The sequence below is a fragment of the Mytilus californianus genome, unplaced genomic scaffold (genome assembly GCF_021869535.1).
Source record: "Mytilus californianus isolate M0D057914Y unplaced genomic scaffold, xbMytCali1.0.p SCAF_2, whole genome shotgun sequence".
NCBI classification, from domain to species: domain Eukaryota; kingdom Metazoa; phylum Mollusca; class Bivalvia; order Mytilida; family Mytilidae; genus Mytilus; species Mytilus californianus.
The window spans coordinates 124,917,872-124,932,210 of NW_026262668.1; the positions used below are offsets into that span (position 1 = coordinate 124,917,872).

Here is a 14,339-nt window from a genome sequence, read left to right on the forward strand (position 1 = left end):
TATATGACTGTAAGCCACTTTGTGTTTTGAGAACTAAACTTGGACATAAAATAATTGTACTTGAAAGAAATATGAGTCATGTGACCTTCATCTTATGGTACATGGTCAGTACCTAAATGGATCAACAAAACACTGGGATGTTTGGATGTAAGTGTGTTTCAGACACCAAGGTCCTTTAATAGTCCCTTCAATTTCCCTGATAAATGAATTATATCTTTTCAGTATTTGTGTCTTTGGGTTGCTTCTCATTCATATATACCCCAAATCTCTTTTAAATCATGTAATTGCAATAAAAGTATGAAAATTGAAGAATCAGACTGGCTGAAGAAAGTTATGAAACAGTTGTAGAAAATGTTTTAAGCCCAAATAGAACACTTATGCAAATGAGTTAGTATTTTTTAGTGGAAACACAGTAACTATATTAAAATACATTGGCAAATAGAATATCTGTGTATACAACAGCAGAAGCTTCTAACACTTCAAATATATACTAAGTAAGAAGTATGGCAATGTCTACATTTTCTAGGCTTTATATTATATCAAATCAAGCCAATATATTTTCTAAAGAGACCACCAGTGCAAAAAAGTTATTCAAATGTAGAGAAGAATCTTTAGTCAATTTATTTCTTAACAGATAGAACAACTTTAAAATGGATGTTGAAAAAGGATGTATTGGTTAACTTTTTCTTTCAATATCTTTATTTTTCTCTTGTTTTCATCTGACTGTGAATATTACATAAACTTATAAAGATAAAAAGGTTTCAATTGTTGTTTTATCAAAATAATGGTTGGTATGTCACAAAACTCCACTATTTGTTCACATTGCAATCTCACCAAATATTTAACATAATAAAAATAAATTACTTTCCACACTGAGAGAAGACCAAAACAGAGATATCATGAAGTATATACTTATCATGTTAAGACACACATATATCATATTCTGCACAAGGAAAGGTTTTTGGTGTATTAATTCATGTTAATTTGTTAATTGTGCTAGCAACCATTTAGTTCAAAGTATTAAAAACAATAAGCAATTTAAAATTTACCAGTGACTTTGTAATCTGTCAATGTTGAAATACATAACAAATTTAGTTTCTTGATCAAGAGTTAAAAAAATGTAATAATTTATAATCAAAATCCTTCATAATTTTTGTAAAGTGTGCGGTATATGCCTGTTTGTTATAGAAATAATTTAAAGAATTCTAATTTAAAGCTTTTCACAACAAAATATCAATCATTATTGAAAAATACTGCAAAATATTTCAAATCTAATCTTAAATTAATCATTATAAAATATTGAAAATTACCACCCTACAAACTAGAAATACATAATCTAGATTTAGTACTGCTTCAAACTATATATAATAACTTACGCCAAGTGATGACCCGGACTTCAGTGAAATATCTGAGCAAAAGCAAACAAGCAAATTACACTAAGATGTTAAAATCCTAGCAAAGACAAAGACAAGTTTGCTGTATATTACCATAGAAAATCTGATTTAAGTTTCCATCAATATTCAAATAATTTCATAATGGTAAATAAACAGCAAACAAAAAGAAAGAAAATGTTTTTCTTAAAGAGTGACTCAATTCATTTTGCAACAACTTCATATTATGTCATTTATTTTTGGTCTTGATGAGGAAAGAGTTCCCATTGCAGTGTACACATTTTGCTGTAACATATAAAACATCTATTGACAATTAATAAACAATACTATAAACAAAGCATATGGACATAAGTCATTTCTTTTTCTGATAGAAATCACAAATCATGCACTCTTAATAGTGACTGCTAATTAAGGTATCAATGAAAAATTGTATTATATAAAACTTGGATCAAGTCATTTAAGCCTTATTCAAAAAGTTAATAAACAACTTTTGCAGCAGATAGTACTTGAGGAAAATAATATGGTGTCATCATCATTTTACACTAGGTATTATATAAAAATATTTTAACAAAGATTATTATGTTTTTCAGAAATACTATGCTTCTTACACATCACTCATGTATATATGACAGTTTACAAATAAAACAGGTAAATACCAGTAGTTGGCATCTCTGAATTTTATGTGGTCTACAAACAAGACATAATGTTCTTATGAAAGATTTTGACAGCATTCCTTTTAAAAAGAACTATGCCTGGCAATAAAATGTATCAAAAAGTAAGCAGCATTATCAGAAATTATGAAAGCATTTGCTCAAATCATATGCAAAGCATAATTTTTCAGGAATTATAATATGCCTTTATCAAGAGGCAAAACATCTGAACAGTGAAAGCAACAATTTTGAAATTGAAACTAAACTATATTCGGTAATAGTTAATAAAAATGGAACACCTCAAAGCTTTTAATCAAAGTAAGTTAAGATATTGTAAAGAAACTATCAATTTAACTGATTTTACATGTTTCAAGGGATGTAACTCCTGAAACATTAGAGCCATGATGCCTAACATAGGCTATTTCTCAAATCATGTCTTTCACCATAAAGATCATCAATATGCACGCCCTTATGACGTCATTTACCAGATAGAAGGCGCGCCTGTATCCCTGCACTATTAATGTCTGAAGTATTTTCAGGATCATTATTCTGCAGGGTAGTCTAGAAATAATCTATGTTCGGTAAGTACGTAATCTCAATTCCCATACAACTAAAAAGAGGGTGACCATCTTATTAGATATTAATTTCCTGGATATTTTGTGCAGTATAGCATCAAACTATTTCACCCAATCGCTCAACATGTGTTGGAAGTGACGATGCCTACATTTTTGTCACATGGTGTTTGAAGTCACGACAGATTCAACTAACTAACATATCTCGGAACTGGAGTAATGATCTTTCACCTACACTTTAAGGTTACTAACTATTTCCTACTGTATTTATCCTATTTATCAAATCAAACAAATGTCACCATCATTTTTGCTGATCTTCTGATTTTTACAAATAAAACTACCAAACAGTAGCAGGAATTGCTGAAAAAATTAATCCTCTCTGGTATTGTATGGTCAATACTGCTAATGCCAAAGAAAGAGAAATTGGTTGAGTCAAAATCAATTATTGCGCAGAGCCCTTTGTTTCAGACAGACAGATAAAGCAATGGCTACATGCTCCTCTCAAATCTGTCTTATCTATCAAAAAATATAAGGAGTTCTTTTAAAAAAACAACACAAAACATGCATTAATTTAAACAAAAAAATCACTAACTTCCAACTGTATCTTAAGCCTTTTCACATAAAGATTTTTAAAAAAGAGACAAGACTTTTTCCTACACTACTTTATCCTTGAACTCAATCTATATAGGGCACTATTGTTCTCTTTTTAACTTTGTCCTATAGGTTTTATTGATTTACTAATTATTTTCATTCTAGAAGGCACAGTTGACTTCAATAATTTGTTACTATTTTCATGAGTTATGAACCATTCATATGAAATTTTCTATGGATTTTTAATTTAAGAACAACATGTAATCCTAATAATGAAAATAAAGATTTCTTTGGTAGCTTTAGTGATTTTCATTTGCCTAATTTTGTATTCATGCAGCTAAATCTGAAACAGCCATAACAGAAAAAACAACAAAAAGTTGTCACACAAGATGAATTGAGTCACTCAATCATGCCTATATAATATAAAATGCACTGAATTAAAATGTAGAAACAATTTATTGTAATTTTTCAAATTACAATGTAATTAGTCTTATAAACCAAATGAATATAAATTCAATATGCAAGATAATTTTTTAAATCAACTTTTTATAGATAATTTAGGTATAGTAAATTGTTTCTGTTGCAACATTGTTATATGCTATTAGTAATACACATGTGACCAATTCATCCTAAATATTGACCTACTTTAAACCAAATGATCCTAGGAACTGTAAAAACAATATGCATATATCAACATTCAATAATAAAATTATATATTACCAAAATTGATACATTTATTTTGTCAAACAGACCATGTATATCAGAATACTGATCACATATGTTATACTAGTTTAATGGTGAATATTTGAATGTGTGTATGATGTCTGTGTATTGCATATTATCTAATCATTTGTTTTCCTGAATGTCTTTGTTTTTCATGTCACCACCAGTGTATGTAACTAAGCAGGATATCTGTAACTTTGCTCATATATTCATTTTATTAAAAACAATATAGTTCCCAGTTTACTTTGCAGTCTAAGTTTATAGTTATAGAATTATATTTTTTATGTTGGTATTTTGATTAAGATACAAATGTGTAGTAACAGTAATTGCATGCTAGTAACATAAATTCTTCTGCTTAAAACTGTTATACTATTGAAAAAAGACATTAAACAAAATAACTGTGGCACCAAGGTCATGAAGGTCTGTTTGATCTATATTGCTTAATTGTAAACTGATATGTCTCCTGAAATTTAATTGCTATATTATGTAATAATCTATAATAAAAAAATATTCTGTCTGTCTGTCTGTCTGTCTGCCTGTCTGCCTGTATTAAGCCAAACCCTATTGCTCTTCAATTTGTTTTTTTTTTTCGTAAAGAAAAAAAAAATAATGCAAGTACCGTTAATTTTTATAATTTTAAAATCTTATTTAATCTACTTAGACATTTGTGCCGAAATTTAATGCTAGATAACTTAGAGACGAAAAAGTCATTATCATTTTTCCCTCTATAATAACTGATGTTTCATAGACTTTTTTTCTAATTTCTGTAATGTTATACCTACCATCATCAATACTGATACTATCCCCCTCCTCTAACCTATCCTCCTTTACCAGACCTAAATCTTCCATTAACTTCATATATACATTACTTTGTAGAAATTTCTCATAATACTGTTCTGTATGTAATATTTGATACACCTACAAAAGAACAGAGTAATTAATGATTATAAAGTGTGTAATGTCTCCTAACTTGTCTCTAACAGCTATCAAACCTGCTACAAAACTTATCTAATGTATACTAGTCATGACCCATACTTTAAAGAGGAGAGCTGACTCTAACAGGTTAATCAAAAAACTATACAAACTCTCTGATGAATGAACTGTGAGTGTCAAATTCAATTTGTTTCTTCAAATAATGAGTGTAAGACTATAACACACACTAGAAGTAAAATAGAGTAGATAAAGAGCTGCACCATGAGCACATGATACGAACCGTCGCTTTTTCAATGAAATAGTTCCATAACTTCTAAAAGGTTATATCAAAAATTTATAAAACTAAACCAGTCACCAAAGTAACATGAAAACTACTCAAAGCATTTTTGAGTTATTGTCAAAAAAAATCAAAAGGGAACTTATGTCAATATATATAAACAATTCACCAAAGTTTCCTGAAAATTGTTCAAAGCATTTTTGAGTTATAGTCAGACAAGAGTACACATGCTGAAATGTGTCGCTGAAATGTCTTGCCTGTTTTACTTATTGAATTCATGAAGTATCACATAAACTTAACATCATCACAGTTTATGATAATGAGGTCATGGTCAGATGAACCAGGCAAGACAGACATGTACACCTTACAATCATTCAATACACCAAATATAGTTGACCTGTTGCTTATAGTATCTGATAGACTGACAAAATTACGAAAATTTATCATTGACCAATGAACCATGAAAATGAAGTCAAGGTCAGATGATACTTGCCAGACAGACATGTACACCTTACAATTATTTCATTCACCAAATATAGCTGACCTATTACTTTAAGTATTTGAAAAAACAGACCGAATAACAAAAACTTAACATTGACCAATGAACCATGAAAATGGAGTCAAGGTCATATGATACTGGCTAGAATGACGTGTATACCTTACAATCATTTTATATACTAAATATAGTTGACCTATTGATATAGCACTTGAAAAACAGACCAAAACACAAAAACTTAACATTGACCAATGAACCATGAAAATGAGGTCAAGGTCAGATGATACCTGCCAGACAGACATGTACACCTTACAATCATTCTATACACCAAATATAGTTTTTTTTTTTTTTTTTTTTTTCTTTTTTTAAATTTTAAACATATTTTATTAATAATCACCTGTTACATCAACCCTAAGTTGCCCAGGGAAGCAACAATGGGGTCCCCGATTTTTACAGGCTCATTTGTCGGGGAAAAAGCAAATGAGAAAAAAAAAACTCACATTATTAATAATTAACATCTATCTTTATAAATATCATCTATCTTTGTACTAATGTACATGTAGTATAATCTATCTATATATTTTTAATATCACACCAAATATAATCGTTTGAATAAAGTATTCATTCTATCAGTTTTTTTTTCTCTCAAAAGAGCTACCTGTATTTATTAGGCAGTCTCAATTTTATAGCACTTCACTCCGTTTTTTTGTTATGTTAATTTCTACTACTTTAAATTTCTGGTCCAGTGATCTTTTGCCACGTGCTACTCGTTAAAAATTAACTTAAAGGAAGATTAATGTGTTACAGTAGTTCTTTCATAAAAGTTGGATTTAAGATTTTGTTTCCCAAAAATGATTTATTTCAAAGATATATGGTAAGTAAATATTTGCTTTTAATATGTACCTGTTGATACAACCTGTCCTTGTTACAAGTATATAATATACATAATTATACATAATTTACATACACAAAAGAAAATACATAGTATATAAAGGGAGTTGAGAGTAATGCATGATAATTTATTCAGTATTGAAGAGGTCATTACACTGGCCTGACCACGCCAAAATATATTTATATACAAAAAGTGTCACACATAGTAGAAATGGCTTCATTGTTCGTATTTGGTTTAAGGGATTTGAACAAAAATTGCATTTCATGTTTTATCATCTTGAAAATCATTGGTTTACTTATCCCTTTCTTTTGATATTTTGCGATGTTTCTAGTTTTCCAAATAACCCATTTCGTGATAAGAAGCACCGTATCTAAAATTTGAGAATATGATGTATCTGCATTTATGACACCCAAAATGATACTCGTTTCCGATTGTTGTAATTTTTCGATACTCAATTTTGAACAAAATTCCCATATTTTCTCAAAAATTTCCCTCCAAACGTCTTCCACCAGTTTACAGTAAATAAAAAGATGAAACAGTGATTCTTTTTCATTACAAAAGTGACACTTTCCGTTTGACCGATTCATTTTTTGTAATTTTTCTTCTGTGTAAATTATATTATGAAGTAGCTTCCATTGAAGTTGTTTAGTTTTCCTATTTGCTAAATTCTTATTCAAAGTGACCCAAATATCGCCCCATGGTAGTTCTTTCCCAAAATGTAAATTCCACTTAAACTGACTATTTGGAGTTATGTTATTCTCATAAAAGTATCTAATATCTTTAAGGCGCAATTTTTTAGCATCAACGACAACTCCATTTTTTGAAATTTGACAAGAATTTATTATTTTCATAGGTCTATCGGAATGACTTTGCATGATGGGGTCTGTTTTTAAAATGTCAATTTGTTGAGGCGTTAACAAAGCTTTAATGAGGCTATATTGTGCTATCCAGTTCCTTTTATCTTTAAGGTTGTTGAAAATTGCAAAAGAAGTTTTAAAGGATTCATTATTTAAGTCCCATAAATCTTTTATTTTTTTTATTCCACTGGAGGCAAAATTTGCATAATATAAGGCATGACCCTTGAACTTGAATTTACAATTGCCGAATATATTTTCTTCTAAAAGGTCCTCTTTCGTAACAGATTTTTGGGTTTTCTGTAAGTCAGTCCAGGAAATTAAAAGTTGACCTATTGCTATAGTACTTGAAAAACAGACCAAAACACAAAAACTTAACATTGACCAATGAACCATGAAAATGAGGTCAGGGTCAGAAGAAACCTGCCAGACTGACATGTACCCAATACAGTCATTCCATACACAACATATAGTTATCCTACTGCTTATAATATTTGAGAAATGGACTTAATCACATAACTTTAACCTTGATTACTGATCCATGAAATGAGGTCAAGGTCAGGTGAATCCTGTCTGATGGACATGTAGACGTTGCAAGGAACCGATATACCAAATATAGTTATCCTATTACTCATAATAAGCGAGAAATTCACATTACAAAAAAACTCAATTTTTTTTTTCAAGCAGTCACTGAACCATGAAAATGAGGTCAAGGACATTGGACATATGACAGACGGAAACTTCGTAACATAAGGTATCTGCATACAAGATATGAAGCATCCAGGTCTTCTACCTTCTGAAATATAAAGCTTTATACAAATAGTTTGCGCCGCCGCCCCCGCCGGATAGTAATACCTATGTCTCGCATACTGCAACTTTCGTCGCAGGCGAAACAAAAACTGGAAAATCTCCCATTTTTTCTGAATAAAATCCCATAGCTGGGAAATGTAAAATCTAAAATTTATAGAAATCAAAAGGGAGTTTACATCAATAGATAAAAACAATTCAACAAAGTTTCATGAAAATTGGTTAAAGCGTTTTTGAGTTATTGTCCGACATGTTGATGATGGACGGACAAACAGTATACCATAATACGTCCTGTAAAAGAACGGTCATTGAAATTGTCATAACTATCCTAGTAATACCATTAGAAGTCTTTTTCTGATTTATATTGGTTGTTGGGTTGATGTCTCATCAAAGATTGCCACATATTTGTTATTTCAAGTTAACACAAATTTACAAAAATGAAGCACAGCTCTCAGTGACCTATCTTTAAGTGGAAACTGTTGGATTCTTAAATGTGACTCTATACAAAGCCACATAAATGTTAGTCCCTAACTTACAAACTTTCAAAGAAAAAAGTGCCATGTAAAACTTGTCTTTCTCATTGTTGAAGGCTGTACAGTGACCTATAATTGCTTTTATCCACTTCCTTTGAATTCTGGTTGATAGTTGTATCATTCACATCATACCACATCAAACTAACTAACTAACTATGTTTCAGCTGTTCAATGTAGCTTTGCTTAAAAAAAGTCGCAAAAAAAATTTCACAAATACTTACTTTAGCTGCAACTTCATCAAACACACTTTCTGATAAAAATTTACTCTTAATTCGTTGCAATGTTCTCTTTACTATTTCACTGTCTATTTTAATTCTAGATGAAGCCTAAAAGTAGAAAATACAGTCACAATGTAATTAATTGTAAGGTCAAGCCATAAAAATTCTTTGTTTGCTGACAGCGATTCAGTAGGGTAGGCAGGTATGCATTTTTTTTTTTACAAAAGTGAAAACAAATTTCAGAAATAAAGATGTTGTTATACATAAATACTTTATCAAAAATACATTTAGTTAGGAACCCCTGTTGATTTCAATGCTTTTGACGTACTCTTTACATCAAATCTGTATTTTAACTACACATTCTTCGTCTATGTGTACCACTCCCTCTGTACACATTTGTGTAGTTAAAGACTTTGATGTTTGGTTTTACACCAAGTTTAATACCATATTAAACTATACATTCTTTGTCCACGTAGAAAAAAAGTAACAGTTACTGTTCTGGCTGTGTGTAAGAGTATACATGTAGCTTTACAGTCTATTCATATGCACCTCTTTGTTAATCCATAGTTACCAACTGCTTGTGCTAGTTGGCTTTGTAACCTGTATGTATGCTGAAAGTGAATATAATTTGAGCTAACTTTTACCAGGCATTATACATTGTATGATATCTCCTCATGTACAAAATGTATCCTTACACATTCATGCACTATATTATACAACAGAATGATTGATTATTAGATTGATTGATTAATTGTTGTTTTCTTAATGTATAATGATCATAAAACAGAAAAAAATTGTTAGAATACAATAGCTTATCAGTTTTCTATCTGTATTGTTTTATTAAAATCATAAATGTTCCAAATACAGAAACCAGAAACACAGGTAGTATTTGTAAAATAATCATTTCTTATATCAATCAAATTTGAACCAACTAAGTTCTATAAGTTGATCCAGCCATAATACTTTTAATAACATCCTAAAAATCATTCTACTTTTATATATTAAATAGTTCAAGCCAAAATTGACAATACAAACTTGAGTTTAACCTACATTTATGTGACATTGATATTAACATTGATAGATTAGGAAAAAGTAATGGTGTGAGAAACTATAATAAATTTACCTTTTCAGATAAATACTGATCATGAATAATTAACGCTGCTCTTCGTAAAGACTCTAAATCAGCTTCAGTTGCCTCCCCTCCCATTGCTCTCTGTTGTGCTGCCCTAATCTGCTGCTCTGCAGCTGCACGGAAACCCTAAAAACAAAATAACATTTCTGTTATACTACAATAAAATATCTATGAAAGAAACTGGTTGCAAGTTCAACTAACTTCTTTAGAACTAACAGCAAATTGTCTTTACAGAAAATATAGGGAGTCTCTTGTAAAGGATCATTTGATTTTATCAATATCTCTGGAAGTAAAAAATCTAGTAATACAGAAGTAACATCATCACTCTTTTTTAACAGAAGAATTTTGAAAATGAGTGTAATAATACTTTAAGGAACTGAACTTTAGTATATCCTACTCCTAAGAATATGCAGTCATGACAAAGTGCAGTACCAGAAATTTCACAATAAATCCTGCAGCCCTAACAACTATTTTACAGAGAACAGGTCAATTCAATTGCATATTTAACCAATGTTACAGGTTCTTCAGGGAATATGCATCCTTCAGATAAGTTCAGTCTACACAAAATGTGTCACAATGCTTATGAAATATAGCCCTGTATAATTTCAAAATCTGACAAAATTTGCAATCTATTTAACATTTGATAACAATTCAAATTTTATATAAACTTACCTCAACATTTAAATAAAAAAATAAATACATTTGGCCCCCAACACTTGTCATAAATTCTGAAATAGAATAGTTGATGAATAAATTAAATCATAAATTCAAAATCATACAACTTCAACTGCTAATAAATTGTGGATTCTAATAATGTTGTTTTCAATTTAGACTTGTTTATATTTTTTTGTTTGAGCTTGTATTATATTTGCCTTCAGGTTTATATGATCCGTTCATCCTATTTTGACTCTTTCAAAATTCAAGAGTCTATCCTAAATTGAGGTAAATTATATGGCCTTCCAAATACCTTTTCGATTCCTAACATCACCGAAGAGACATTAATTGTCGAAACCGGATATGGTGTAATATGATAATTTTTGCACCTCATGTTTGCGGTATACCATCTTTTCCACAAGATTTTGTTTTCTGTTTGGTAATAAATTAATAATAAGATCTATTCTATTACATCTTGTGATCCGTTTATTTGGCAATCACCAATGGCAGTCAGCAGGGTTTAAGAACATCAGTTGTTCGACCTGCTAGTTAAATGCGTTTTGTTAAAATATACTTTTTCACTCATTTGGTCTTTTGGAAAATGTTGTTTGTGCTGTATTTAGACCCCTCTACCAAGAAATTTGTTTTGCATGCACACGTATAAAAATTGTGGTTTTTATCTAACGCAATCATAGGTTTGAACGTTGTTTTCAATTTGTATATATATATATATATATATATAAATGCCTAAGAATGTAACTTTAACACACTAATGAGTGTTATAAAAATAGTTGTTATAGTTTAATGTATTCACGCAATATTTCACTAAACAAATTAGCTTCATCAGGCACGTGCAGCCATCCAGGTAAAAATTGGATGCTGTAAAGAAATTTTTGCAGCTTATTGTACATGTCCTTTAAATATATTTTTCCAGCTTATTCACGCCTTATTGTACATTGCGATTATTAAATTAAAACAAATAACTGTGTTAGTTAAATAGTAAGAAGTTCAAGATTTATTCCTTTGGTTTTTGATAAAACTGTTTTTCATCTCTCTCATTAAGTCCATCAGGTTCAAGAGTATGTAGCTGATGCATCCAAAATCTCTCTCTGTTTTTTACTTTGGGTGTCCCAATTTTGTCCCAAGGTGTTATTTTCAAAAGCTCATACTGATGAAGGACATTTGCTATCCAAAATATTTATTGAATTTTGTATTTTTGTTTCATACTTTTTTTAAATTATCATTGTTTTGGTGTTGTTGTACACATTTTAAGACTTATAAAAACTAACAACTAGTGGCAAATATTTTACGCATATATAGGATGATTATGGTAAGGATATTAGCTTTTTAAAATTTTATGGACACCATTACAAATTGGTCAACTGTTATCTAATTTATGTGTTTTAGATGAGCAAAGACATGTTCCATTTGTTGTAGCCAAAACCTCCTCCTCCTTATCAATGACCAATCACTGACAGTAACTTATCGGTAGAATTTACTTGGTTATAAGCAACAAAAATTAGTGGAACAGAAACTGCATACCCATCTTCAGCATGAGTTCAACACTTGATTTTAGTCAGGTTCACATCACTAAATTTTTCATTTTCTGTATAATTTTTATCTGGACTAGTTTTTTATTGTCTTCTTTTTTTATTTGTACTTATTGTATATAAGATTTTTGAATGCACTTCACATGTTCTTACTTCTTGTTTCAACACATTTTATAAATACCTGTTTGAGATGTGTGTGTTTTTATGAAATCTAAATGAAATAATCAATACCATTTATATTATAATTTAGATGATGATTAAGTTATTAGATAAGACCATTTCGTTGAACTGTCTTGTCTGTAGAATTTTGTAGTATCTTTTATGTACAAGCTATGTCATACCAAGATGATACAGAATCAATGATCTTACCTATAAAAACTGCTAATGCTATATTATTTTCTATAATTTCATCTAAACTTAATACAAATATATTCCTTGCTCTGCAAATATCAGAAATCTGTAATAAAAAACGAAAAACAATTTTAAATCAATCAGATCTGAAAAAAAATCTTCAGAAATAAGTATAACTGCCTCATTAATTATTGAACAGCGAATATTTTAGATCAGTGCTAGTATTCAAAACTGAATTAAACTTTAAGATGTATAATTTAAGTCGATCTTTAAAAAAATAATGTACAAATTACCTCCCCTTAGACCAACAATTACATATATATATGATCTCAAAACTGTTACAAAGATTAATATTTTCTTTCCAATTTTCCTTCTTCTTTGGTATTTTCTAAATTGTTAACTCCATTCACTAACCACAGCCCATACATGCATACCAAAGTTAACATGATAACAATGTAAATATGAAACACAAGTAGGTAACACATTGTATATTTTCAATTATATAATCATCAGTGTGATTCTTTGTTATATTCTTTTATTTTCTTTTAAGAAATTTAATAGTTTTATTTGTTTGCTTTAGTATCAGTTTTACTGATGTATGATACAAATTCCTGAAATTCTTTTAAAACTACATTAATTCTATAGATGACTTTTGAATTCGTGCACTTTCCTGTAAATTTCCTGTGTCACAATGCTTATGTTATTACATAACAGTAAGAACCTATTGTTTGATGGTGTTGTCAACAAGTGTAACTCATTCGCCATTGTTTCCATTGATATTAGTATTCTTTCTCAAAAATAATTCAACTGCACATGTATTCCCTATTTGATTCAATCTGAATATTGTTTTTCATTTTAAATAATGGCCAAAATAACTAAATGTTAACAGTAAAAAAATCAACCAATTCCAATTACTAGTAATACACAGACAAATGCAATTTTTGTTTCTTCTAAATTTTACTCTGGACACTGTCTTCTTTATTACAAGTCTTCTATTCCATGAAGTTTTAACAGATCTTAACCCCTGACTTGAATGGAATAGTCTATCAACAAGTATACCCCTGACTTGAATGGAATAGTCTATCCACAGATCATTATTGATCTACCAAGATTTTTAACAAAACAGGAATAATAGCAAATAAACACATCTGATGATTATTTACATATTAAAACATGTTAAATGAATTTGACTTTATTAAAAACATTTGATCAACATTGAGTTTCTTAATAGCGTGTTAAATGAATTTGACTTTTTTAAAACATTTGATTAACAGTGAGTTTCTTTAAGGAAGACTCCGTTTGGGCTGAGGGGGTGTTCTACTTCTACCATTATGCTGTTAACTACATTTTCAGAGTAAATAATGCAACAACAATAACCTTAAATAGCGGATAAAAACACAGAAAGGATCTCTTGAGTTGCAAATCAATCAATGGAGTGGGGAATCCAGAGCAACCATTTATTCTGATGCCTCTCAAGGTAAATAAACAGCTGCACCATGAGTGCATGATACGCCCGTCGTCTTGTGTGTGAATTTTTATGCAATAAGCATAAATAGTTTCTGACATACGGCGTGACATGCGAAAACCCCCTTTTTTTTTTACAAAAAACTCAATATCTCTAAAATAAAATTTTGAATCAAAACCAAAAAGTATACAGATCTTTAGATTAATATAACTAAGAAGTGTGTAAAATTTTAAGCAATAATCATAAATCG

The 14,339-nt window shown here is 29.8% G+C and overlaps 1 protein-coding gene across 6 annotated transcripts in view; it reads right to left on the bottom strand.

The window, feature by feature from the left end:
• Nucleotides 1-14,339, bottom strand: part of LOC127730911 (sorting nexin-13-like) — a 79,375-nt gene that overhangs the window by 20,356 nt on the left and 44,680 nt on the right. For 3 of the 6 annotated variants that reach the window (XR_007995365.1, XM_052239530.1, XM_052239526.1), the window contains exons 12-18: nt 12,643-12,730; nt 10,742-10,797; nt 10,061-10,195; nt 8,941-9,045; nt 4,710-4,845; nt 1,377-1,408; nt 1,050-1,064 (exon numbers count right to left, since the gene is read on the bottom strand). Coding sequence is in view for 5 of the 6 variants with exons in the window: in XM_052239530.1 (XP_052095490.1) it covers nt 1,050-1,064; nt 1,377-1,408; nt 4,710-4,845; nt 8,941-9,045; nt 10,061-10,195; nt 10,742-10,797; nt 12,643-12,730 (567 nt within the window). In the remaining variant the exon portion in view is untranslated. Of the gene's footprint in view, nt 1-1,049; nt 1,065-1,376; nt 1,409-3,849; nt 3,873-4,709; nt 4,846-8,940; nt 9,046-10,060; nt 10,196-10,741; nt 10,798-12,642; nt 12,731-14,339 lie in introns of all 6 variants that reach the window. The other 3 variants (XM_052239527.1, XM_052239528.1, XM_052239529.1) reach the window with 3 other exon arrangements.